The sequence below is a fragment of the Anoplopoma fimbria genome, chromosome 21 (genome assembly GCF_027596085.1).
Source record: "Anoplopoma fimbria isolate UVic2021 breed Golden Eagle Sablefish chromosome 21, Afim_UVic_2022, whole genome shotgun sequence".
Lineage (NCBI taxonomy): Eukaryota > Metazoa > Chordata > Actinopteri > Perciformes > Anoplopomatidae > Anoplopoma > Anoplopoma fimbria.
The window spans coordinates 12,909,549-12,936,677 of NC_072469.1; the positions used below are offsets into that span (position 1 = coordinate 12,909,549).

General features: G+C 39.9%; 1 protein-coding gene across 1 annotated transcript; it reads left to right on the top strand.

Annotated features, from left to right (window-relative positions):
• Positions 1 to 3,922: 3,922 nt before the first annotated feature.
• Positions 3,923 to 25,897, top strand: vopp1b (VOPP1 WW domain binding protein b). Its single transcript, XM_054623403.1, has 6 exons — positions 3,923 to 4,046; positions 16,764 to 16,838; positions 16,897 to 16,963; positions 21,850 to 21,927; positions 22,187 to 22,320; positions 24,557 to 25,897. Exons 1-6 carry the CDS (start codon positions 3,923 to 3,925, stop codon positions 24,760 to 24,762), a joined length of 684 nt encoding a protein of 227 aa, XP_054479378.1. The 3' UTR covers positions 24,763 to 25,897.
• Positions 25,898 to 27,129: the final 1,232 nt, after the last annotated feature.

A 27,129-nucleotide genomic window follows, 5' to 3' on the forward strand; every position in this document is an offset into this window, starting at 1 on the left:
CCTACATTTCTCTATTGCTGCTATAACATTGCATTACACAGCCAGCCAGATCGCTGACTAATGTTTCTGAACTGTGCTGCAGATCTGTGCTACAGGGACTGGATTGTTTACATCCTCTGATACCCGGTAATTACTACATCAAGGTTCATTTGTCTGGGGGTGCGGCTGGAAATGGAGCAGATGAGAAATTGAAGTGGTAAAGAATCAGTGACTGTGTGTCTGTTTTCTCCCTAGAACATTTTTCCTATTAGCGCCACTGCTGATTCTCAAGCAATACAATGTCTCTGCCAGATAACAAGTGGCTGCATTAGAGCACCAGAGCTGTATCTAATCAGCCCGCATTCCCATCATGCCTTAAAGCTTCGCGCTATACGCTCTACTTTACCCTCTAGTGCCAGTTTTGGACGAGTGTGTCAGTTTCCACTCGTTACATTAAAATAAAATTCAAAAATAAACTTTTGTCTTCGCCGGAAGTTAGTTTCAGGCAACCAAACCACTTTGTTAGGTTTAGGAAAAGAGGGTGGTTAAGGTTAACTTGACTGAACAATAACTCACGTGACTACAGGGTGACAAACGAGTTGCATGACTGACGACTGACATGACAAAATGTAAAGTTTACTTGCAGTTTTGCATTGGACACAAACATGGGTCTCCTGGGTTAGAGTCCTGTGATTGTTTGACCCATCCACCTCCCTACCACCCATCCTATGTGGACTGTCTCGCATTTTAAACTAGGTCAGTTTCTAAGGACACCGGTGTTTTCACATGGAGCTTCAACCTTCGGTTCTGTAAACTGAAGCTGTGAATGTGGAAGGGTCTAAAACTTGCATTCTTTCTACCGTCCATCAGGGGGCGACTCCTCTGTTTGTTAAAAGAAGTCAGACTGCACAGAAGTCTACGAGAAAATGACTCTACTTCTCTCTTGATTTATTACCTCAGTAAACATTGTAAACATGAGTTTATGGTCTCAATCTCTAGTTTCATGTCTTCTTCAATACAGCATGATGTTCCTTTAGTAAATGATGGTCCATTTAGAGTCAAATAGACCATAAAGCAGGGTATGCTTTAGGGCGGGGCTACTGTACCTTGTGATTGACAGCTTGCTGCTGCTACCAGAGACGTAAGCGGCGTCTCTACGTCACTCCTCCACCGTCCAAATATGGTCAAAGAAAAAAGCCAAGATGGCGACGGCCAAAGCACCCAACTCGAGGCTTCAAAACCGAAGTCCACAAACCAATGGGATTAATCATAATGACTATGTCCACTTCTTGTATAGAGGCTATGGTTTACATTGGAGTGAGTTGCATGCGGACGCTGAAGGGCGCCTACATCTGTCGGTGTCAGAAGCCAAGGAGCGCTGACCAAGCTGCAGGATTTGACGCATTGGGAGTGTGAAAGGCAGCACAACAGGGTCCATATTTTGCTTTTCACAGGTTTTAGTGTCAGTGTCCAAAAAATATAAAGATCCACTTCAGACATGCAATTGAAATTATATTTTGTGGAAAATTATAACCATTTAAAATATACACGTGCCAGGCTGTCAATGAAATCAAAAAGTCAAAAACATTTAGAATCTTACTAACATTAACCTTTGTCCCTTGGTACATGTAGTGGATAAATCACTTTATATCTTAATGCACATGGACCTTAAATTTGAACTCTTGGTCTGTTTGTTATTCAGTCGACTACACAGTTTCTATTTCAGCTTTCAGTCAGTTAGCATTCACAGTCATCCCAAACGTATCACAACAATGTATGATGTGAAATGGTGACGTTACAGACAATGTGCACGGCGTTGCTTGCTTGGATGAGGCAGCTGAAGAGGCTTGGTTGGTGTGTATGGTGGTTTGAGCGGCATGCTGCTCAGCTTAACACACTAAAAGCTAAAGTGGCAATTTAGCTCAATTATTTACTTAGTGGGAATAAGGAGGCGTGGGCCTTCCTGCTAGTACAGTATGATAGAAAGTACAGAGAACATAGAACAGTGTTCATCGAGATACTAAAATGAGAACAGTGTTAAGAAATGCAAATTTATAGTATAGAATATACTAATTTATACACGTTTATGCATATCATGAGAGGCTCTGGGTTTGAATTGATGCTTCCTTCGTTGAATATTGAAAATTTTCCAGCCATGAATTTTGTCTTACCAATTTTATTAGAGGCACAATAACATCAAAAGACAAACAACTCTAAGGGGAGAATTGAATATATATATATATTTTTTCTTTTTTTCTTTTTTACAGAAACAAAGGAAAATGTGTTCAAATGTAGGAGGTTAATAGCATCTTGTCCACAGTTTCTCTCAAGAGTCGGGATGTCTTAAAAAAAATTTGTTTCAGTTTAGAGACTCTCCAAAGATTTATAAAAAGTAAAAAATTTTGGGACACCGAAGAAATCCAGCTCTGTGAATTGGAGGTTTGCCAAGAGAACCAACAATAAAAAATAAAAAAAAGAGTATATCCTTTAACCAAAGCATTATAACTCGCCCAGGATTAAAACAATAGACATCTCCTTTCCAGTTGGGATGGGAGGTGGATGGGTCAAACAAACACAGGACCGTCGTCAATGAGACTGCTGCATCTGGCCCTTCACAAAACTAAATACATACATTGACATTGTGTCATGTCAGTTGTTAGTCACGTGAGTCGTGAGTCAGTCAAGTAGAAGTCAACCAATCTCTTTTCCTAAACCTAACTAACTTCCTGTGAAGACAGATGTTTATCTTGTAATGTCACTGTGCATGTAACGAGTAGAAACTGACATGCCGTCAATGCCATGTACAAAACTGGACACTAGAGGGGAACATACGTTTGAAGCTTGGGGCCACTGACTAAGCGAGTTGGGTGTAAGAAAGAGGAGATTAAAAAAGATCAGTTGAGAACAGAAGTTAATAAATTATTTGATTTAATTGTATCTAAAATGGAATAATGAGAAAGAAATCTTACAATGGACCCTTTTGACTGAAGACATGTTGACATGTGACACTAGGAGAAGCACAAAATGAATGGTGAACTCCATTTAGGAAAAGTATTTTGGGGACGTGTGTGTTTGTGTGTGTGTTTGTGTTTGTGTGTGTGTGTGTGTGTGTGTGTGTGTGTGTGTGTGTGTGTGTGTGTGTGTGTGTGTGTGTGTGTCTGATGCCCTGCAATGCCGACCCCCGGGCTGTTTGGTAAAACAATCAGACAGCATGTCTCCTGTTCGGTTTGACCAACCACATACATTCTGCTGTGTCTCTATTCAGCACCTGTCCAGCTGTCTCCAACTGTTTCAGCTGCTTGGGGCATCTCGGGTACTGTCCATGGTGCTGAATCTGAAAACACACAACTGGAGAGCCACAACTGACCTATGAAATCCTTCAGACATACACAATGTGCTTGCATTGGTACATTGAAAAATTAATTGACAGTTTAAAAAGAATACAGAGCATTATTTAAATTATTCAGAAGATCCTGTTTTGTATCCCTTTAGTTCAAATGGAGGCCTTTGGTTTATGTTGCAAGAACTAGTTTTATTTATGGTATGTTATTGTCTGTTTTCCATTCAAGTTTAAAGGGTGTTTATGTTCAAAGTATGACAATAAATATTGTTGAAATGATGTGGAAACACACTTTGTTGAGTTCATTTGATATTCGTAGTGGTAAAGGCTATCAGGGGCAATTTAGACATGAGGTTCAGAAGCTTGCTTTAAACTTCGAATTTTAATTGAATACTCCTGCTTTGAAACATTCAGCCACTACTTAAGGAATATGCATGGGCTTTGTAGTTTATTTTTATTTTTTTTGTGTGTTTTGAGATAAAAAAATGGACATATTAAGTAGGCCTACAGTACTGACAAAACGTGTGTTTGTTGGGCGGAGGGGAGGGCCTCGTAAAGGGGCGTGGAATAAACCAACATCACAGGCTAACGCAGCGTCCCAGCATGCTATCATCTCCGTCTGTGGACCGTCTGACCGACCGACACCCACGTTACCTCCATTCCTTCCCGTCAACCCGAAGTACTCAGTGCCGCGCCGGCTGCATCTACTCCCTGGGTATCGTCACCAGTAGCGGGATGAAACCGACATTGTGATAAAGGAGCATCTCCTCCTCGTCTTTCTCTCCTCCTCCTCCTCCTCCTCCTCCTTCACTCTCTCCTCACCGGCGGAGATATGAGGAACCCACTGGCCGATTTAGCCCTGACATTCTGGCTACTTCTAGAGGTGAGCGACGTCTGCCATTGTTTTTAATCAGCGACGATGTTTTTTTATTTTATTTTCATAGCTAATATTAGACAAAAGCATCCGGCTGAAGGGACAGTGTATTAATATGTAGAGACGATGAGTCGGTTGTGTTTTGAGGCTTCTCGCTGTGATGTAGCCCCGATACGTGCCGCCTGCTATTGTTTTGGGAGCGTTGTTCGCCAAATTCAATTAAGAAGTTGTATAATTGAACAGTCCTTCGCCCTAATGCCAGATGTACACTCATCGTAAAGGGCAAACTGGGATCTTTATAAAATGAATGGCATTGTGTGGTAACTTCGGCACATCAAGAAACACTTCATATATATAGATATATATATAGATATACAATTTCAACTTTTGTTATAGTAGCACGCCATTCCCCTCGATTGTGATGTAAAGAAAAAAATGCATATTCAAAAAGAGGTGATGCTGGTGGCTTAATGTACATGCTGGAGAGAGGAGAGGAGAGGAGAGGAGAGGAGGCTACACCAGTCCTTTCTTAAACGATGAAACCACAGTGAGAGGTTCTGTCAGAACGCCAAGGAGGCTACCTGGGATTCTGTCATCCTTTGTCCTTGTGCCCAGAACCCTGACACTACTCACTGGGTTACTGGGCTTGTAGGACAGACACACTCACAGGTGTACAGCAGCAATCTAACTGTACCAATGATGTCAAATGAATGACTCGCTTCTCATAATGTGATTTGTAAGTGTTGTCACCTTTTTTTTTAGAGATTTTCCTCACCTTGATTCATGTATTCTTGTCGTGAGTCCAATTGACTGCCATACAAGTGTTCCTGTTTTCTTAACCTTGTAACACATGCATTTTGACGTCTCCAAATCCAAACAATTTTCAGTCGTGTGAATGTTCTGGATGTCATTGGGGATTTTAGGATCATTTAGACACGAATGAGGGGACGACAATGATCTCGACTTTATTTTTTTTTGACAGGGCTTTGAAGGTAGCACGCCGTGGTCATGATCAACCACTCTTTCTGCTGGTCTACTGCTGCTGATATTCATGTCTCTTCGTGTATTATTAATACTCATCATTATTATTTTATTTCATTCAGCAGACTTAGTGAGCACATCCATTTTGGATGTGAGCAGACGGCTGAGGGGGTACTGGAGCCCTTAGACCTCACGCTGGTGCTGCCGCGTTCACTTTGATATGTGGCTCTGACAACTTGTACATTTAGATTGAGGCTGCTGATGTTTTGTTTAATTTTTGAATGCTTTGAGCTGAGAAAGCGCAAATCACTTATGTCTTTTGTTGAGGTGGAAGAGCCTCGCAGACAGCAATTAGACACTGGGAAACAACACTTTGGGTTAAGATGTCTCAGTGAAAGCGATGCAGCTTTAGTTTAGAATCGTAGGAGTTTCAAGATCCTGTCCAAACTCATGATGTGTCTTTTTGTCACTTTTGGACATTGGGCATTGAAAAACACAACCACCTTCATGTCAGTTTTCCTAAACCTAACTACGTTATTTTGTTGCCTAAACCCAACTGTGGGTAGTTATTTTAAGCCAAACCATGATGGTTGATATATTGCATGTCGTGACTACTTCACGAGCTGCCGTGAGACAGCATTGTAAAGATGTCATTGCTGCTGTGTCAACTAGTTGCACTCTGTTTACAGTCAACTTGTAGGAGTGATGGGATTTAAAGGTGTGGACCCAGTCCCCCACTCTCTGTGAGCCTAAGCCGGCTCATCAAAGATGTAAGTTCTTTATAGTGTAATTTATTTCCCAGTCTGGCTGCTTTTGCTTTTTAATGCTTGTAACGGTGAATAAAAACGTACCCAGCTGTACAGGAACACTGTTGTTCCTTCATTTCATTGTCTTCGTGATCACCAGGTGATGTGGTGGTTAACTTCTACACTGTAATCTATAGGCTTTAGCTGCTTTTTCAGTTAGACATCTTCAATCACCTATTGTAGACTTTTCTTTCTGCTTCTCCCTGAAATCGTTTTTATTGTCTTCCAAAAATTGAAAATGTCTTCAGGGAGTGCAGTTAGTGACAGTGTGGGCTCCGTGGTAACTCAGACAGCTTGACTTAGCCACCATGGAAAATATTTTTGCCATTAATCCTTGAACTAATGAGTTACTTGATGATGACACATAATTGCATTCATATGACTTTGCAACAAGATGTTCAACACAGAGTGGAAACCTGCCAATATAGGAGAAGAAGCACCTGGCACATTATGGCTTTAACGCTTTAGAAGCTTAGTTATTCAGTCTGATGCTTGGTTGTAGAAGGAATACTAATGCCACACAAACACACAGAGTTAGAGAGAGAGAGATTCTCAGGGTGTGACTGCATTACCTTCCAGAGGCTTTCTACAGTACGTTAGTTCTTAGCATCACTTCTTGTTGGATGGGATACACTTTAGTGTTTTAGTGGTTCCTCCTGGCCCCTGGTCTCTACACACTGTAACAATATTATGTAATGTACATATCGCTGTAAGTGTCAAGAATACACCATTAAAGAAAGCTGTGGGTTTGTTTCTTAATTTAATTTTTTCCCCTATCAACTAAAGTCAAGGCCTGTTTTTTCTTCTGTCTCACGGAGCAGACGACTCCACTAGAAAACAAACAAACCTTGGACATGGAAATAAAGTGATGCTGCTAATGATATCATGTTGTTTGATGTTTAAAAGCCCACTGGTTTGTGATAGTTACAACAATGCAAAAATGACATCTTGCTATTGGAAGATGTCTGGACTGGACCAGTGTAGCTGCAATGGCTTAGGTTGTGGTAATGGTTGTATGAAGTGTGTCATCACTGATCACTCCTGAATCACATTGTTTTATTGCGTCATTTTTACGCCCACTGGCACGTAGCAAATGGTGGCAGGCTCAGGAGGAATCTAGTGATGACTTAATGTGTATTGCCTGGCTGGGACGGCAGCCATTATGAAAGAGAACACAACGTAGACTCATTTTTGATATGCATTACATGCTGTATAACTTAATTTGAAGTTATGTTAAAATGCTTAGAAAGTAAAGCCTGGTTAATTTGCTCATTTCAAATTGTGCTCCTGCTATTGACCATCCGGCACTGGTGAATCAGTGGTCACTGACTAAACCCTGCACCACCTGCAGCTTGTCAAGATGCTGAGAATTATGCAAGTTAGAATTAAAGAGCTAGTTTGAATTATTGTGATTTTGATTTATCACACAGTATGTAATTACATTTACTGTTATTTTGAGTGGGTGTGAGCTTTCCCAATGTTTTCGATGTGGAGATTTGACTTGGATTCACTCTATGGGAGTGATTTATTCATTCCAAATTGCTACAGTTCATTGTATCAGTACCCTTAGCTGCTACTGTATAGCAGGAATGTTGATGTGTGATTGTGATTTTTGGACATGTCAAAGGGTGTTTATTTAAGTCAAATCATACCTGGTTTACTGTGTATTTACAGAATTAGCTGATATGAAATGAGCTTTCACAGAGTGTTGGTTGGAAAGGAAGGAGATACCCATGGAAACCATTTTCAGGCGTTCATTTTATATGATGTCTCAAAATGAACCTCCGGTTCTGAAAAGTGAAGCATTAAAATTGCATTCTCTCTTTAATTGTGTAGACGTCTATGAGAAAATGACTACTTCTCACTTGATTTATTCCCTCAGTAAACATTGTAAACATGAGTTTATGGTCTCAGTCTCTAGTTTCAAGTCTTTCTCAATATGGCGCGATTAAGTAAATTATGGTCCCACATAAGAGGCGTAGCTCTTTGGCTGCTGCCTTTTGAGCTGACTCTACGTTACGAGGCATAGTTCTCAGGATGGTTGCTAATAAACCTGAGATTGTTGTTCATCAAAACATCTTATCTATGAGGTGGCAGTATTGATGACTGAAGTCTAAGCAAAACCTGTACTGCTACCTGCCTTGGTCAGGGACAATGTGACACATGTTATAATTTAATTTGTCTTTGACTATTGTGGACCATTTGTGTTCCTCTATTTAGTTTACAAATGGACAACGTCTTGTGTTTTCGTATTCACCTGCCGCCCCTGAGATATGAACCGAACCGTGGACTTTGAGAATGGTTACACCTCTATTTCGAACAATGCCAGTTGTTGGCCAAAGTAGAACTCTCAACTGAACCCATGTAAATATTATACTTACTGTTTACATTGAAAGCATTTTGGGAATTATAGTTCCAAAACTGATTATTTCACAAAGAGAAGTAAGCAAAAAAGGATAAGGGGTCTAGTTGTCTGAGGACTTTGAAACCCCTCATCTACAGAAAGAAACATCCAGCTGATGCAGAAGGAAGATGGATAATATTGTAATTCCCTTTCCCTCATGCCCCTTTGCTTGAATCCTGTTTTCTTATACAACAAAGAGAAGCTGTGACCTTGATTTGACCTGTTCAGGCCACCGTATACCTGCTCCTGCTAGAGCGGCTTGTGGTGTGCAGCCATGCAGTTAATAAACAATCCTTTTCCAGGCTTGCAAGAATATTGTTTCTGTGCCTATAATTGCATTATCACGGAGTTATATGATCAAGGTTTGTTTCATTTTGGCATGGAAAATGCATCTGCATTTCCAAATAGGAAAAGCTCCTCTGCACCTCCCCATGAAAACTAATGACAGTTATTTGTATTTAATATTGGCGTGTCTTTGCTGCTCTCTGCTGGACAAAACCCAAACATAATACACCTTTTTGTTTCCTTTGTTGTGATTTGATTTTAACATGGAACGTTTTAAATGTATGTCACATGACCCTCAAAAGGATAAGAGGGTATAACTAATGGATGGATGAGAAGCAAGTCATCCAGTTGTTAAAGCTGGTGCAACGAAAATCTAAATAGCTGTCCTTTTTTAATGTGTTTTTCATTTCATCATTACACAGTAAATGTATACAAAAACAGAAATAGATATAACAATGTGTATTGTGTTTCACTTTATTTTTTCTTTGAGTTGTTTTCATTAAGGCACTTTAAATCTCCAAAAAGGCTGCCTGGTCTTCAGTCAGAATCTTGTGTATTTTGACAGTTCAATATAAAACCTTTTTTTTGGTAGCCTTTATTGAAGTAAAATTAAATGACTACTTTTCAAACAAGTAACAGTATCCTGGACACATCTCTTGGAAAAAAGAGTTATGTAAAAGCAGTTTTAAAGTAAAATCCTTTTTAATTAGCGCTATCGGTGCTCACGCGTTAAAGGCAGTTTTCTTTTTACTTTTGTCTTAAACTGGAATGAGTCGATAGTAATGCAGGTGTTTTATATATATATTTTCTATTTCAAAAGATAATTTCTCACATAGAAAGATTTTTTTATTTTTATATACAGTGCACAGTATTTAGATCATTATATGACCAATAGGTACGAAAACAGTAGAGTACTAAGGCTAGATCCAAACTTATGCTTTTCTGTTTTGAAACGGGGTTCTAAAATGAAAATGATATCTGTCCACAGAGCTGTTCCAGCAGCATTTTAGAAATTATTATTATTTATGTAGAATATATCCTCAAAACAAGTATTTTAGTACGCTTTTATAATAAAAGGTTAGTGTTGATACCAAAGATCTAGCTCTATAATTTTCCTCAACCCAAATGGATATATTTCGTTGAAAATAAAAAGGTTTATTTTTCAAACTTAGTTACGAGGTTGCGGATCTTGCTCCATCTCTCTCTATCACACACATCAATTTTACTTCAAAATGAACAGGTACAAATTTAAGTTTTACTAGGTTATGGATCAATAAATTCGATCACACACGTCTCTCACTTGTTTTCTTGGTTCTGTTTTTGTCTGTTCTCAAACTCGTAGCTCTGCTGGGTGGCTGAAGTCCTTGTCGTACCAGAGAACATTTATGTTTTTGTTCATTTATAGTTTCTTTGTGGACTTCACAATTGTTGTTAAGAAAAAAATAAGCATTAATAAATTTTGTGTCCATCTCCCTGTTTAAAGCTGCAATCCTTGACTTCAAAAGTATGTTTAGCTACTCTAAAACTCTGGAGTATTTTGGAAGCTTGGCGTAAACCTAGCAAAAGATATGCATTTCAAAGCAGAAACGTAGTAGTGTAGACGTAGCCTAAAACATACAGGCAGACCAGTAGATAAACAGATTTTCTTCATGCTTCCTCCAGCTCTGTTTCCTCCTAACTGTTGTTTACACTTCCGGCCAAACACACACTGACACACGCTGACATGATGCTTGCCAGCCGGTTGCTGCTCGCTAATGGCATCAAGTTGGATCAATAAGACAGGAAGGATGGCAAATGGAAGGAAAGGAAGAAAGGAATGAGACATAGAAGAGTGGAAGAGATGAAACCGAATGAATTAGGATGAAGCAAATGAGGAATTTTTTGAAGAAATTAAGGCTAATTTAACCATAAGGTTCTTTTAAAGGCTGATATTGATGCGATTGTGTCCATATATTCAAATTCTCTTTTGACCATTTTGTTGCCAAGACATTTCCTGTCTGCAGAACGTCTGCAAAGTGCTTGTTATTACAGAATCCAGAGATTTACAGCTCATTCCTGGTAGTGTGCAGCACAATTTGGACCATAATGAGAGACTAAACTGCCTTGAAATGCAAGACTGTCAGGAAAAAGTGTGTTGTAGCAAACTCCAAGCTAAAAGGGAAAGAAAGTGATGGCAGCTATTCTGATCACTTTGAAGGCCCCTGACTGGAGCAGTTCCGTGTTCAGTAATGTCTGACCTTTCACATGGAGCCTCTTTATTGACCCGTCTCCTTTCACAATCTACACCTACGGCCTCCTGCAACCTCAAAGGCAAAACACAGCCTTGATCGCAACACTCCTACTTCTAAAGCTTTCATGTGCATTCTCCAACACCCCACCCCCCCCAAATGCCCTTTAGCCAAAACCCATCTGAGCTGCTTTCTAAAGCAGGAAAACACATTCTCCGGTTGCGTAACGGTCATTCTTGTCCCGCTGGAGCACAGAGGGACACTTTCCTCCGCTGTCAGCACTTACACGCCGCTCTAATTGGAGAAGGACAATGAACAGAGCTGGACGGTGACCATTGCTGGCACAGTGTTAGGGCCAGGATAACAATTAGGTCAAAGCTAATGTTGATGGATGGCAACAAAGTAAATCATTTTTAAATGTAAAGCTTTATTATTATAGCTGTTGTGTGTATTTCTATATTATAAATGTCCTTTTCATGTATCATATATGAGCATTGCTGGTTTGTTCTTTCTGCAAGTACTGTACGCGCTATGCCAGTGACGTAGTCCTCATTTATCTTCGCCTACACTCATCCATCCATCCAGCCATGGGTGACATTGTTAAGTGAGTCATATAAAGGGCTCATGTTGGCGAGGATATTGTGAGGTGAGAAGCTATTAAATTCTGAGGGGGATTGAGAGGAAGGATCAGGAGAGTTAATATCAGAGCCTGGGCTGTTCACAGGATCTGCTTCAGTAGATCTGAGGAGCCATCATTTTAGTTTAAAATGTTATCAGCAGAAAACAAAGAGGTAACAGTGTTGAAGTGTCAAAGCAACTAAGTATTGTGTTGCAAAGATATCTACTGAAAAGATCATTCTAACTATCTAGCCTCGGCCCTGCCCGTCGTGAAATGGCACCTGGAGCGGATAGAAGTGATATAGGTGTATGTCCAGAAGTAGAGCTGCTTGATGGCTTGTTATTTTGACTCAGACTTTAAGCGGTTTTGGTTGAACTTTGCATATTCTTCTCCTGCTGCTGGTTGGTAATTTTTTTCATATTTATATATACAGCGGGTAAAATAAGTATTGAACACGTCACCATTTTTCTCAGTAAATATATTTCCAAAGGTGCTATTGACATGAAATGTTCACCAGATGTCGGTAACAACCCGAGTAATCCATACATACAAAGAACAAAACAAATAAGTTCAGAAATTAAGTTATGTGTAATAAAATGGAATGACACAAGAAAAAAGTATTGAACACGCTTACTGAAATGTATTATAATACTTCGTACAAAAGCCTTTGTTGGTAATGACAGCTTCAAGACGCCTCCTGTATGGAGAAACTAGTCGCATGCATTGCTCAGGTGTGATTTTGGCCCATTCTTCTACACAAACAGTCTTCAAATCTTGAAGGTTCCGTGGGCCTCTTCTATGAACTCTGATCTTTAGTTCTTTCCATAGATTTCCTATTGGATTCAAGTCAGGTGATTGGCTGGGCCATTCTAGCAGCTTTATTTTCTTTCTCTGAAACCAATTGAGAGTTTCCTTGGCCGTGTGTTTGGGATCATTGTCTTGCTGAAATGTCCACCCTCGTTTCATCTTCATCATCCTGGTAGATAGCAGCAGATTTTTATCAAGAATGTCTCGGTACATTTTTCCATTCATCCTTCCTTCAATTATATGAAATTTGCGAGTGCCGTATGCTGAAAAACAGCCCGACACCATGATGTTCCCACCTCCAAACTTCTCTGTTGGTATGGTGTTTTTGGGGTGATGTGCAGTGCCATTTGACCTCCAAACATGGTGTGTATTATGGCATCCAAACAGTTCAATTTTGGTCTCATCTGACCAGATTATATTCTCCCAGTATTTCACAGGCTTGTCTAAATGTTGTGCAGCAAACTTTAAACGAGCTTCAACATGCTTTTTCTTCAGCAATGGAGTCTTGCGTGGTGAGCGTGCATACAGGCCACGGCGGTTGAGTGCATTACTTATTGTTTTCTTTGAAACAATTGTACCTGCTAATTCCAGGTCTTTCTGAAGCTCTCCACAAGTGGTCCTTGGCTCTTGGACAACTCTTCTGATAATTATTTTCACTCCTCTGTCAGAAATCTTGCGAGGAGCACCTGTTCGTGGCCGGTTTATGGTGAAATTATGTTCTTTCCACTTCTGGATTATTATGGAAGTGCTCACTGGAACATTCAGAAGTTTAGAAATCCTTCTGTAACCAATGCCATCAGTATGTTTTGCAACAATAAGGTTGTGAAGGTCTTGAGAGAGCACTTTGCTTTTACCCATCATGAGAGGTTTCTTGTGTGACACTTTGGTAATGAGACACCTTTTTATAGGCCATCAGTTGGGACTGAACCAGCTGATATTAATTTGCACTGACAAGGGGCAGGATTGCTTTCTAATTACTGATAGATTTCAGCTGGTGTCTTGGCTTTCCATGCCTTTTTGCACCTCCCTTTCTTCATGTGTTCAATACTTTTTCCCTGTGTCATTCCATTTTATTACACATAACTTAATTTCTGAATTTATTTATTTTTGTATGTATGGATTACTTGGGTTGTTACCGACATCTGGTGAACATTTAATGTCAATAGCATCTTTAGAAATATATTTACTGAGAAAAATGGTGACGTGTTCAATACTTATTTTACCCACTGTATATACAACGACTGTAATTTAGATTTTATGGACCCAGCTGCATGAAGCCTTAGCACTTGTGCTAAGTTAATACGTTCCTGGTCACAAGAAGATGAACTTTTATAACATTTATATTTATATATTTTTATATATATATATATATATATATATATACACACACACACACACACGTTCCCAGAGGGTGCACATTTCTAATTTGGATGGCAGTGTTGGTCAGCCATGTTGGTCAAGACTAAAATATACCAACAACCATTGGGTACAGACATTCTAGGTCCTCAGATGATGTAGTTTAAGGTAAACCCGACTGATCCCTTCTAGCTCCACCTTGAGATGAACCTTGATGGCAGATTATCAAGAAATTGCATATGTCATGGTCCACAGAGGATGCATCCTTGTGACTTTGATAATCCGTTTTCCCAAGCACCAAAAAACAGTTGACTCTATTGGTTGAGACTGAAATATCTAGTATTGATTTTAACAGAAGTTCTATACTCAATTCTAAACATGGCCATAAATCAGCTTCTATGTGTTTTAAAATGTAAAAGAAAGATCGGAGAAAACAAAAGAACTGTGCTTCAGATGACAGTTCATCTAACTCTGTGAAGATTTGATGACACACATTCTTTGTGGATAACATTTCCCACTAGTGACCACGGTGATAGCAGAGCACAGTGTGGACAAATAGAGTGGCTGAGCATGGTCTCAGTGGGAGGGGACGGGATGCTTTCATCTCCTGCGGCTCTACTTTGTTAAAGTCTCCCGCTGCCATCCTTCTCTCTGCCTCTCACTGTGTGTGTGTGCTCCTGACATTTCCTCTCAGCTCTAGTGTCACAGTAGGGTCATATCCTCCACCAGTAGCCTGACAAAGAACCTATTGTGTTGCCATGTTGGGAGCCACCAAAACAGCTCGAACTGGCATGCCGCACTGCAACAGTGTCAAAGATGTCGTTGGATATCGTTGTATCCTTTTGGGCCTGTATTTGTCAAACCACTAAAAGAGAAGACATAAGTGAAAAGATAAAAGACAAAATCTTCTATGAGGAGTCCTAAATTGGTTCTAATTATAAAGTAATAGTCATTAGTGGACTAATCGGTCGTTTTGGTCTAAGTCGACGAGGATCTCTTGAATTTTCTATTTCATTTTCTTTTTTCATTTCTTTTTTCTGGAAGACTCATTTCCAAGAAACTTAAGAGCAAATCTTTGGTAAGAAGAACAACTGACATGGTGTGTTTGTGTGATTGTGGGGTGTCTGCAGTATTTGACACTTCCGCATTCCGCTGTTGTCAAGGGTGAGGCTTGTTTGTGTGCATGTTTAGGGGAGTTTTTCCTGTGCCGATGTGAGGGAAGGACAGAGGATGTCGCATGTGCACAGATTGTAAAGCCCTCTGAGGCAAATTTGTAATTTGTGATTCTGGGCTATACAAAATAAACTGAATTGAATTGAATTGAATGTTCATGTTCCTCAGAGTAATGCATATTAGCTTTGGACAGCTTAGGGACACAGTAATGACTGCGAGTGTTTTATTTTACAATTACACTGTTTCAGGAGCTTGATACTAAAGAGATATTTTACTGGACATGTGAAGTTAAATCTTGCGGGTGGCACATGAGGAAAAAACAGGGCAGCATGAATATTAATTCCAAATATTATTGCAATCCTTCCCATTAACATTAATTCAGTCCAGGCGATAGTCTGGACAATATGGCCAAAAGTCATTGTTAGACTCAACTAAGAAATAGTTTAAAATAACCACTCAATCCTCACATTTGATTATTATGTTATTTTTATTTGTAACTTCCATACAATCAAAAACAAAAGAAAATGTCAAACTCTTTCAAAGTGGAAGCTTTCAGGTTTCTGCGAACAAAAATGTAAAGTGTCACAGGTTTTAGGGTTAATAGTTGTAAATAAATAACAGCCTGACTTCAGTCAGTGCAATATGAAAAAAATAACGCAAATTTGTAATTCAGAGTATGCAAAGAGACAAAAAGTCTTGACGTTCCCTGCGGGATATGCATTTCTATGATCATACTGTACCCTAATACAGTCTTTTCATTTCAGTCTGGCATCCTGCTGCTAACATGGCAAAAAATTAACAATTGTAAGAACATACATGAAGCTCAACCTCAAAAATGACGTAACAAATCCAAAATATATCTAAGAAAACAAGCAAACATGCCACTCAAAAGTTCCCTAACCTGACCTGCCAGATGTTTTTTATAACACAGAACTGTCTGAGAAGCCGTCATTGGAAACTGTTTGGAAAAGGGCAAGCACTTTTAAAAAAACTCTTGACAGGTGATTGGAAGAAACATCTGTCAATCCAACTCTTGCCGAAGCCCGTGGAGGGGGGAATATATCTTTTCATTCTTTTCATTTAGAAAAGCCTTCTGTGCCGTACCTTTTTCTTCTTTCACTGAAGAAATGATCCCCAGTTCTGATAGAACTGATGCTGTTGCAGTTTCTAGGTTAACAGTTGCCTCTCTGTGTCGTCACACACACCTAAGCAACTGATCCTGTAAAATCAGAGAAGTCCAGCTGCCTTGTTAAGTACAAGTTGTACAGCTGTGAGGGAAGAAGACCTTTTATTTCTGTAGAGCATCCATTATCCGTTAGCTAACAGTTTGTGTGAGCTACAGTATGTAAACCCAATCCTCACAGACACATGGCTTTAGTAAAAGTGTCTCTTCTTATCACATTGCAGACTGACTATTTCTTTTTTTTTATCCCCACCAGGAGTTAATAGTTTAGTGCATAAAACTGAGTAAATGTCGTATACATTTAATAACTATATCCAAAAACAAGTTTTAATTTTGCACTGAGGCTCCTGTTCAGCTTGATATCTTTTGAGCAGAAGTCTTAAGTTTAATGGAAAGTGATGCTGTGAGTGCTGCCTGCCACCCTGAGGCGAGGCGTGTTCCTGCAGTACTGCACATGGCACGCTTTCCTCTCTCCACCTCCAACCAACCGGCTCCTTTTGGCTCCTAACTCACCTTCCCTCTCTCGTTCTCTCCTTCTTCTCTCTCCCTCAGCTCATTCTGTACTGCTTCTTTGCAGACCGCAGAAATGATAACTGTGAAAATCATCCACTCGCCACTACAAAGCGTGCTGCATTTTCACAGGGATCATTTCAAAGGCAGTTAATTAAAGGCGCTCTCCAGCCGGCCAGCATCGGCTCTGCATTCTGTGCATTCTCAATGAAAGCCAGTTAGAGGGTTCACACACACAAAGGATGCAGGGAGATCCTCGCTGAGTGTACTGCTCTCCATGTCATTGTGGATTTTTTTTTTATCAAGTCGGACAAAGAAAATGTTTTCCTTGACTAATTTAATCCATCTGTCTTTTACAGTGTGTGGAAGCCAAAAAGTACTGCTGGTATTTTGAAGGCAGATACCCCATCTACTTCATGTGAGTACCACAACGTTCCACTCCTACAAAAAACCTTGAATGTCCATCATCATTATGGCCACTACAAGGAGATTTGAATGAGCAATTTTTGGCCGGGTGCATAAATGGATGGAAGTGTTAAAATAATTAAGTGTCATAATCAAGTTTCTTAAAAAACTATATTGAATCTTGAGTTTTGGTAATGTTCGCTACTAAAACTCTAGAATATTAACACTTCCGGTTTCACAGTAAAGGCCAACCACTGCTTTCACATGGAAACGCATTTATTTTGAAGCACACACAGAAAGTGATAAGGATGACTTAGATTAAGATGTACCTTTACACATCAAAAGCAGCTCAACACATGTATTCATGCTTGGCTGAGCAGGAAACGTTTGTATTAACAAAAACGTCACTAAAGAGCTGAAAACATCAGATCTGTTTGCAGCGACGTTCCTCAAATAAATACATGAAACAAACATAAAATAAATGGATAGAAAAGGCGTTAAATTTGCATTACATTTGGATGGAAGCTTGGCTTACATGTTAGCTGGAACACCAAAAAGAAGCTAAAATATGCACTGAGCTGCAGAGCTGTGTTTAATCTCAGTGGGTTCATTATCACGTGCAGCCCTCGCATCAAAATTCTATTTGGGTTTGATTCAATGTTATTTCCCATCTATTGCTTACTGGATATTTAATATCTGGCAGTGTGGTTTGAGGAAGTTTGTTTTAATGATTCAGACAGACGACGGGCTTCTTCCACAGTTCCAACTCTCATCCATTTAGATTGCTTTCCTGCTGCTGGCCACAGCTATAGTGGTGATTAGATGGAGAATAAGAGAGAGCACCAGTGAAGAGAGATTACTTTACTAATGAAAAACAACTTGGAGGAAAATCCTCCTTTCTCCTTCACTGTGCTTCTCTAGATATATATACGTATATATATTTTGGTTTCTCTCTTCAGCTTAAACCACACCAGAATTCAGTTGCTTTTCCAAAACACATTCCACATGTTCAAATAGGTCTTTGACTCAGAGGGAATGAAAAGCTTGGGGCACAGAGTCTTTTGTAGATACTGTATGTCTATTTTGATAATGACCCACAGATGACACACTCTACTTCAGTATGAGTAAATCATGTCCCTGCCTTGATTCCAGTCTCTTGACTGGAAAAATACATTGCATTGCAGCATTGGTGTTTTGTGCTTGCTTCAGCAGGAGTTTTGACAGGTAGGTGTTTCCAGAGACCTTTATTTTTAATTTCCAATTTGGAAGAAACAAGAATCTAGGGATGAATGAGCATATTTGAACGAGTTCATTGAACATAACTCAGTATAACATGATGATAACTCTTGAGAGCTTAATTATTCAGAGCTGTTATCAATGCATCCAAGCATGGAGCCTCTTAATTTGAATATTCACATTGGTCCTAGTATAGCAATTTATTTCAACAGCACCACAGCCTGCAGCCTCCGAAATGGAGTATGCAACATTCATAAGTATTTCAAAACATCCGCTGACTGGATCACAGTGATCCCGATACAACCATATAGGGATTTCTAAATCTTAAGTGTCTTAATCTTAACTGGAGCAAGTGTTGGCACAGCTTTTTCTCCCGAATGTAAGTAAATGTTGTTTAATACATTCTTAAAACTATGCAGTTGGCAACATGTCTTGCTGTCCAGCTACTTGAATTTACAGCTACTTAAATTGTTTTCTGCGTAACTATTGCTAAATAGGCTTTGATCATGCTTACAGGAGCTTGGCTCAATTGACTTCTATGGGAAGTAGCAAGTGAGCTAGCTGGCTTTGTTGATTTATGTTGTTAAACTTTTAAGAGGGAATTAATTGTGATCATGTCCTACATTTACTCATAAACCAAACATCAACCCGTTCAAAGCATTTAAATCTATATTTTTTCTGCACTGAAGCTAAAGCTAAGAGCTAACAGCAGGTTAGCTAGCTAGCTAAGTTTTTATGTGACTGCAGCACAGAAAACTCAAACTTAAAGCGGGATATATGTGCACAGACTGCTGCAATACTTTGGAAATGTTACGTAACGGTTCATTCCCAGAGCCGATGCAACAGATACAGAAGCAGTGTGCTGACATTGAGGACGCGGATGAAAAGCTGCTAAAAATGGAGACTGAGACGGCAGCAAAACAAACCTGGAAAAAGAAGCCTGTTCCAGGTTCAGCCGATGATGTTCAGGCTGATTTATGTGGAACTTGTTAAAATAGTTGTGTTAGAAGCCACATTGTGAAATGTCTTAGTTAGTGGCCAACTGTGTTCTCTTTGTTGGCGGTGTTGCCTTATTAAATAATAAAAAGCGTTATTAAAACTTTGTCTGGACCCCACATTCCTGTTGTCTCAGCTAGCCTGCTGTGTAAACCACAAACACTGGTTCACAAGGTAGGATTGGAATACCAGATCTGAATTTTAATCTTCAGGATCAGAAATCTTTGGATATGCTTTGACCTACCAAATTGTCAGAATCTGAATCTAATCCAATTCAACCAATATAATCCTATGCATGCACTCAGGTATTATATTACTTACACACATTTCTTTCTGTTCACACGTAGGCTATTTTTTTGTGCAATAACCTTGTCAAAATTTCCAAACCAATAGAATGCCAAGTTTAGTGTTGTCTAATGATTCCTGCGTTGTTGCAGGTGCTTTGACTTTACTTCTTGGAGTGTCTTTATCTTAACTATTATGCATGCTCAAGGAACCTCTTATGGCTGGGGTGACTTTTTCCCGAAACACCTTGTATTGCCTGTTTTTATAATGCTTTGGACTTCGTACTGACTTCTCACTCACTACTACTGACCGGCCCCACGGCCAGTAGGAGCCACAAGTGCATCACCAAACCCTGCGGCTAAAGAAACAGTGGGGGGAAACCTTAAACTGTATGTCTATGCCCACTTTTATTGTCTTAGACGGTGTGTTTAGCTATCAGCTAATAGCTAACAAGCTACACACACACAGCTCCGCAGCCACAGACACAATATTCCATCAATATTTTTATTGGGCATCAACCTCATTTTACATATTGTGGAAAAATAAGACTTGAAGCCTAAATAAATGCCTTAAGATGCTGTAACACATTACAACAGTGGTCATTGCAGCCACATCTGGAGGAAATCAGCTCAACTGTGAGCATCTTTCTAGTTATGACTTACTATCTCATAATTATAGGAAGACATACAAATTTTGAGAAAGAAATCGTATAATTACGAGATCAGAATCATGTGGAGGCCCAAAGAATCAGACTGCGCTATATTTATTCTATATTTATCTCCACCGTGCCTCCTCTACATAGAATAATTAAACCGGCAGAGAGTATGGTTAGGTTTGGTATCGATGTGGCACGGTGAAAATACTCCACTTGTTTTAATACTGCAGACTCTGGGGCCTCCAGGGACAACGGTTGCTCAGCCCTGATATAGTGTTGAACTGCTAGACAGGACTGGGAGTCTGAGGTATGCACTGTCATGCTGGCTATCCACAGTCATCTATCACACACACACCTTATTATTATTATTTCAGCTGTGTTAGTGCCGGTTTCCTGCTGCTCACCATAGACTGATCCATCATGGTTTGCCTCTGTTCTGAATATTTGGCTTCCAGGCTGCTGGCTTGCCATTTAAGCTGAAACCATTTAAAGTTTGTTTACGAAGCAGAAAATGTGATGAATGGCAACATCAGAATGCGGTTTATTATCAAGTAGGTTTTCACTTACAAGGAATTTTCTTTGGGGTTTGGTGAATACAAGAAGCTTAATTAGAAAACATAAGAATAAAAGCAAGAGAAGTAATACATAATAAATATTATTAATTATTATTAATAGAAAATAGAGAATGATACATTGAAAATATTAAGAATATAAAATAAATAGAAAGTATAAATAGAATATCTGCAATGTAATGTCATTTTAATTGCCTATATGCAGCATGAAAAAAATAAATATTATTCCAACAATTTATTGCTTAAGGAGAAGACTGCCCGTAGGTGTGAATGTGAGTGTGAATGGTTGTCTGTCTATATATGTCAGCCCTGTGATAGGCTGGCGACTTGTCCAGGGTGAACCCTGACCTCGCCCAATGACAGCTGGGATTGGCTCCAGCACCCCTGCGACCTTTAACAGGATAAGCAGTTGCGGATAATGGATGGATGGCTGGATGGATGGATGGAGGTGGAGCAGTAATGTAGTAATTGGTAGGTTCCTGGAAGAGTGCCAGGCTTTGAAGGGAATTTGACATTGTGCCTGAACAATGGCATTTCATCTTCTGGGTCCATCGGGCCGAATAAGACTTTTTCCAGTAGACTTACATTGGAAGAGGGATGTCTGTAACTCAGCAAACTAAGTCCTAAAAGTTGTAAAATCGATTAATAGTCCCAATCCAGAGTTACTATTCTTTTCTCCGTTCGTGGTAATAACAATGAGGCTGGATCAATGTCTGGGAGGCGGGGTTAAATTAAACGCTAGTGTCCTTGCCGTCTGGGCCCCATGGAGCAAAAGATGGCCAGAAGATCTGGGTAATTTATGTCTGTTATCTATACTCGGAAGTCAAACTATTTTTGCTTCATGCGCGACTGAGTTCCTTTCATTGGAATGAATGGGGCCTTGCCTCCAACACTGTATCCTCTTAATATATTCATGGTTCGACCCCCCCACTCCTCTAAAGAGAGTGTTGATTTGACACTGAACTGCTCCTGATGAACTTATTGGCACCTTGCATGGTAGTCAGTGTATGAATGTGTTTGAATGTTGGCGTATGTTGTGAAGTGCTTTGAGTGTTTATCAGACTAGAAAAGCGCTACATAAAGTCCATTCACTATATTATCCCATGCTAACTGCTTACCTATACGCCTCCCTGTGTGCTTTCTTTGTCGTTCTAGATGTCGCTCCTATGAGGACTGCTGTGGGACTCGCTGCTGTGTGAGAGCCCTGTCCATCCAGAGACTATGGTACTTCTGGTGAGTTACAGAGGGGGGAGCAAATTTTATCTGAGGACACTCAACCCTGTTTTGCTTCTATGTGTGACTTTGTTGTGACTGCACATGATGGTATCTCTGTGTCTGCTTGCTTTGTTGCACATAATACTTTTAAACAACATTTAATAATTGACTGATTTTTTTTCTTCCATCCTATTCCTGCTCCCGTTGGACAACACAGGTGTGTTGATGATGTTGGGTTGGTTAAAGGTCTGATTCGTCCTCTGTTTTTTCCACTCAGGGTGCTGCTGATGATGGGAGTGCTGTTCTGCTGCGGTGCCGGCTTCTTTGTCCGCAGAAGGATGTATCCGTCCCCTCTGAGAGACGAGCCAGCCTTCAATGTCTCCTTCACCAGGCACCCTGTCACCACACCAGGTACAGCAGGATTCAGACAAATACACAAGTAAATAGGGTCGTGCATGTGATAGCATGCCTCACTTGCTAGCTCATGGACGCCTTTCTTTACAGATATAGACCTAGTTCTAGACATCTTTTTACCGTCAGTCCCACCTCCGTCTGATATAACAATTAGAATCAATAGAGCTGTCTCCACCAGCGTACTAAGTGCATTTCCATCTTTTTTATAAAAAGCCATTGTGCATGGGAAAAAAAACAGAAGTTCTTAAAACACCGTTAATATATATATATATATATATATATAAATATACATATATACAACGTCAATGTCTTCTGAAGAGACAGAAGCATCAGATATTTGCGGATCACTGAGGAGACCATAACCTGAACTGGAGCTGTTTTAATAATCTAATCTTGTTGTTTCCTCTTCTGCAATGGTTTAATGTCACCGTGAGTTAGCTCCACTAACCTTTGTGTAATGGTATTGGATGTAAGCCTACTATTTTTCTTTTGGCTCCAGGACCTGAAAAAACTAAACTAAATAATAATAATAATCTGTTTGGTTACAGGTAACTGCTAACTAGTAATCATGGATGAAAACAATGCAGGACTTAAAGTGGCCCTATAATGCTTTTCCATTTTTTCCCTCTTCTTTAGTGTGTTATATTATATGCATAATATACATGCATACATTTTTTTTCCCCGTACATGTAAAAGGTCCGTAGAGTGTAAAACCTGAAGTCCAAGCCTTAAAGGAGTTACCCTCCCCCTCAGAAACACTGCTTAACCCCAAATTGCTCCGGAAGGCTTTGCCACCGCTGTGAGAATGGGTATGAATGTTTGATAGTCCTGATGGGCAGGTGGCACCTTGCATGGTAGCCGGTATCCGGCTTGACATGGTGCATTAATTATCGTGGGGACATGTTTGTGGATGAAATAAGGAAAGAAGTCTGTGGTTTTATGATAAATAATGCACATTGAATTTCTCAAGAACATGATCAAGAACAGACAAAACATGACATCCTGTTCAAAAACATTGTGGTTCAACAAAGAATTCAGGCAGAAAAGACAAAAATATCTCAAAGTAACAACAAAAAAGCACATTATTCATAGAAATCTGGTTAGTGCTGAATATTTAAGGAGAAAAGGAGAGGGTATAAAAAAAGCACAGAGGACCTTTAGGAAGAAATTCAGTGGAGACTTGATGAGCATTAAGTCTTAAAACCCAAAGCTAAATTGAATGATGCTGATTTGTTATTTGCTCAGCATGCATAATTTGGTTGTATTTGAATTTCCATGATACTGGATGACCGTGGTTTGTCTTACCTCTCATACGGACAAGTGTAACAACATCAACTGGTTGAAACTAACTGCTGAACAAAGGCTGATTGATCAGTACAGGCAAAAAGTGGAAAAGAGAACTCAGAAATATAACATTCGGTGATATTTATTTATGTAGAATTTAAACAAGAGTTTAAATTGGAAAACTTTCTGTTGTTTGAAAACCAAAAGTACAGGCAGGTTATTGGTAACATTAGAGTGAACAACTCCAGGATTCCTACGGTCATTGGATGATAATAAAGGTTAGATAGAAACCAGAGGATCTGCAGCATTTTTTATAAAAAATAAACAAATTAGGTTCAAGTCAACCAATCCTTCTAAGAAGAAGAGTGGTCCAAGATCCAACTAGAATTCTGCCAGAAGCTTGTTCATGTCTACTGAAAAATAGCTTAAGGTGAAAAGAGCTAGAGGACATACAGCCAAATACCAGCTGTGCTGTATGTTTATTTCTGAACATTAGATTTTGTCATATTTTCAGCGAAACACAATGGATTTGCTAAACTTGAGCAGCACTTTACACTCCCATGATTTTACCCAACTGCCACCCACCACCACCATTACATCATCTCAAGGCGTGTTTGCTGCCTCCTGGTAGATACATTTGCAGGTGCGAAATGGGTCACTTACACATGTTCCCAGTGGTAACTACAGGGTTCACCAAATCCAGTAGGTTTAAAATCTTTAGGATTATAACTTGAACCAATTACAAAACGATGTCGGCCTCCTTTGAAGAATTGCTTCCCAAACTTGCTACTAGGTGTCTTTGTGACATTCTGTGTGCTGTTGAGAGGACCGATGATGCTTGAGTTGTGTTTGACGGATGAAGACCATAGACCACATATATGAGACCATAGACCACGTAAATAAAGTGGGTTGATACTTAATGGTAACTGTTTTCTCCTTCTCTTTCCAGTTTCCCAGCAGCCAGGGAGTATGCAGGGCTTTGGGGTCAACGGGATGACAGGTGGCGACCCGGGGGTCTCCATCACACACCCGGCGTACCCGCCACAGCCTGGCTCTGCCCATATGATGATGGCCTCCTACCCTCCACCTCCGTCCTACTGCAACCACCCGCCTCCTTCCTACGAACAAATATTTCAAAACAGCGACAAGAAGTAACCTCCACAAGGTAGAGAAGGAACTTGACAAGTAAAAAAAGGGAAGGAAGGAGGCAGTGAGAGGAAGTTCAGATGAACACGAGGGAGAGGAACGCCTGCCAATTGTTTTCAACTCAACTTTTTATTCATGTATGACCTGGAAAACACACACAATCTCTTGTCCTGTGGAAAAAGACCAAAAGAGGCACAGTAACCAGAATCTAGATGCACAGGCACACTCGTTCACTTATGCACACTGCTTCATTTGCTCTTGATTTACAGCATGTGGATCTATGTGTACAGTGAAGGGGCCCACCTTGTTGAACTTAAAGACGAGTGAGGATGCACCCGTTCAGGTTTTGGATTCACCCACTGTCACCTGTTCTCCTCCACCCTCCCAATGCAACTACACCGAACTGTACAGAACGGAACTGAAACTCATAATGTGATAAAATGCTGGATACAGTTTGTCTTCACGGAAATTGTTTCAATAATTGTTTCTATAATTAGCTATAAAAAAGACATCTCTGTACAAACCATCCATTTTCAAAGGATTACACCGATTTATACTTCCATCCAGCATTTCACCGCAAGATGGGCCCTTTACTAAATGATGAGTTCTTGATACATTTTTTATTACAGTATGTGTCGTCCTGTTATGTAATGACATAATGAGCTGCTCCGGCAGTCACCAGCTCATTCTCATGTTAGCGGCGATGAAGGCTTTTAGTTCACCGCAGGAGGAATCAGACAAGGACAGAGTGATGCTGAGACGTCATATGTAGAGTCACTTTGATGATCAGTATGCCGCTGCTGTTCAAATGGCATATGGGACATGAGAGCCACACCTCACTTGTGTTCCACCACACCCCTTTGGCATGTACAGATTCTGCCACTGGTCCACATGTTATGCCATACCATTATACTGGAAGATCACCACTCCCTTAAGGCAGCTGTCACTAATGTGATCAACGCTATACTTTTCTGGCACCTGACCCAGTGAGGCTCTCTGTAGCTACATACTAGTCCTGTTGAGCTAGCATAGCGAGTGTTGCCTTAGATTCATGCTACCAATGTTGCGTTCGTGGAGGGACAGGAAAATCAATCACCAAAAGTCAAATAACTTATGGGGGCAAAGTAAATCCACGCAAAGTTTAATTTGTGCCGCTGACCGATAGCAAACCAGTCTCGACAGGGCTGAGCTACAATAGCTTAATTCCAAAATCGTGCTTACTAGCTCTGTTGCACCATTTTATTTAATCTCCTGGAGTTAAAACTTTTCCACTTAAGAGGAATGGTTTGCATTTACAGTTTGAAAGTCTGAATGAAATGGTGTCTATGGTGAACAAAGTGTCAGAGGGTAGAAGCTTCAGGAGCTATTGTGACTGACTAGAGCTATCCTCAGCCATGTACTGTGTTAGTGGTTAGCGCAACATCGCCAACAAGCCCTGTTAGTAAGGCCGCTACGTCACCAATCCTATAGAATAAAATGTACAGGGTAGGTACACCATTTAAATAGGCTAAATTAACTTATTTTGTTGTTATTTGGATTCATTCACAAGTATAAGCTGATTCAAACCAACTGTCTACAACAGTAGCTTCTTTTTAGATTAGTTGAAATAAATGTTCATTATTTATGTTAATATTGGATTGTATTTAGATTGTATTGCTTGTGATGGAGGCTTTTAATCATGTTGACACCTAGTTCTGTAGTGCCTCCAACTCAGAATTGCAATTAGGACACTGTTCTTGCCCCAATAAAATCACTTCATTTGTCCAACCAACAGTCTAAAACCCAAGATAGTTAATGAACTGTCATATACCATCACAGAGCAGTAAAATCCTCATAACCAAGACGCTGGAACAAAGCTGTCGTTGGCTTTGTTGCTTGAAAAAATATATAATTTTCTGTCTATCCACAGTTTCAGCATTATTTTCATGTATAAAAATAGTTTCATGCTGGTACTGTGTGTGTCAAGGAAACAGCAATGATCTCCTCTGCAGCTGTATGACACTTTCTGCAAGACCCAGAGCCATACAGCAGGTCTTATGTGTACCATACTCACTGCAGTGGTGTATGCCATTTAGGTTGAGAGCAGTATCCAACGGTGGAACATGAGTGACATATTGTTTGTTGGTACCATCAGCCAGAACAGCAGCGACTTTATACTGATCAAAGTGAATTACCACAATCTGCATATAACAGTAAAACGAGCATTCCATCGGCCTGGTTTTCCATTTAGTCCTGCTGCATGGACTGACAGGATGTGACGTTGCACTGTAGGCCCACATTGTGGAGAGGTATTTAAATTAAATTAAAACAAGTCAGTAAATATCTGAAGGAACATATTTCCATAAATAAATGTGTGTACAGATGTTTGAATAATAT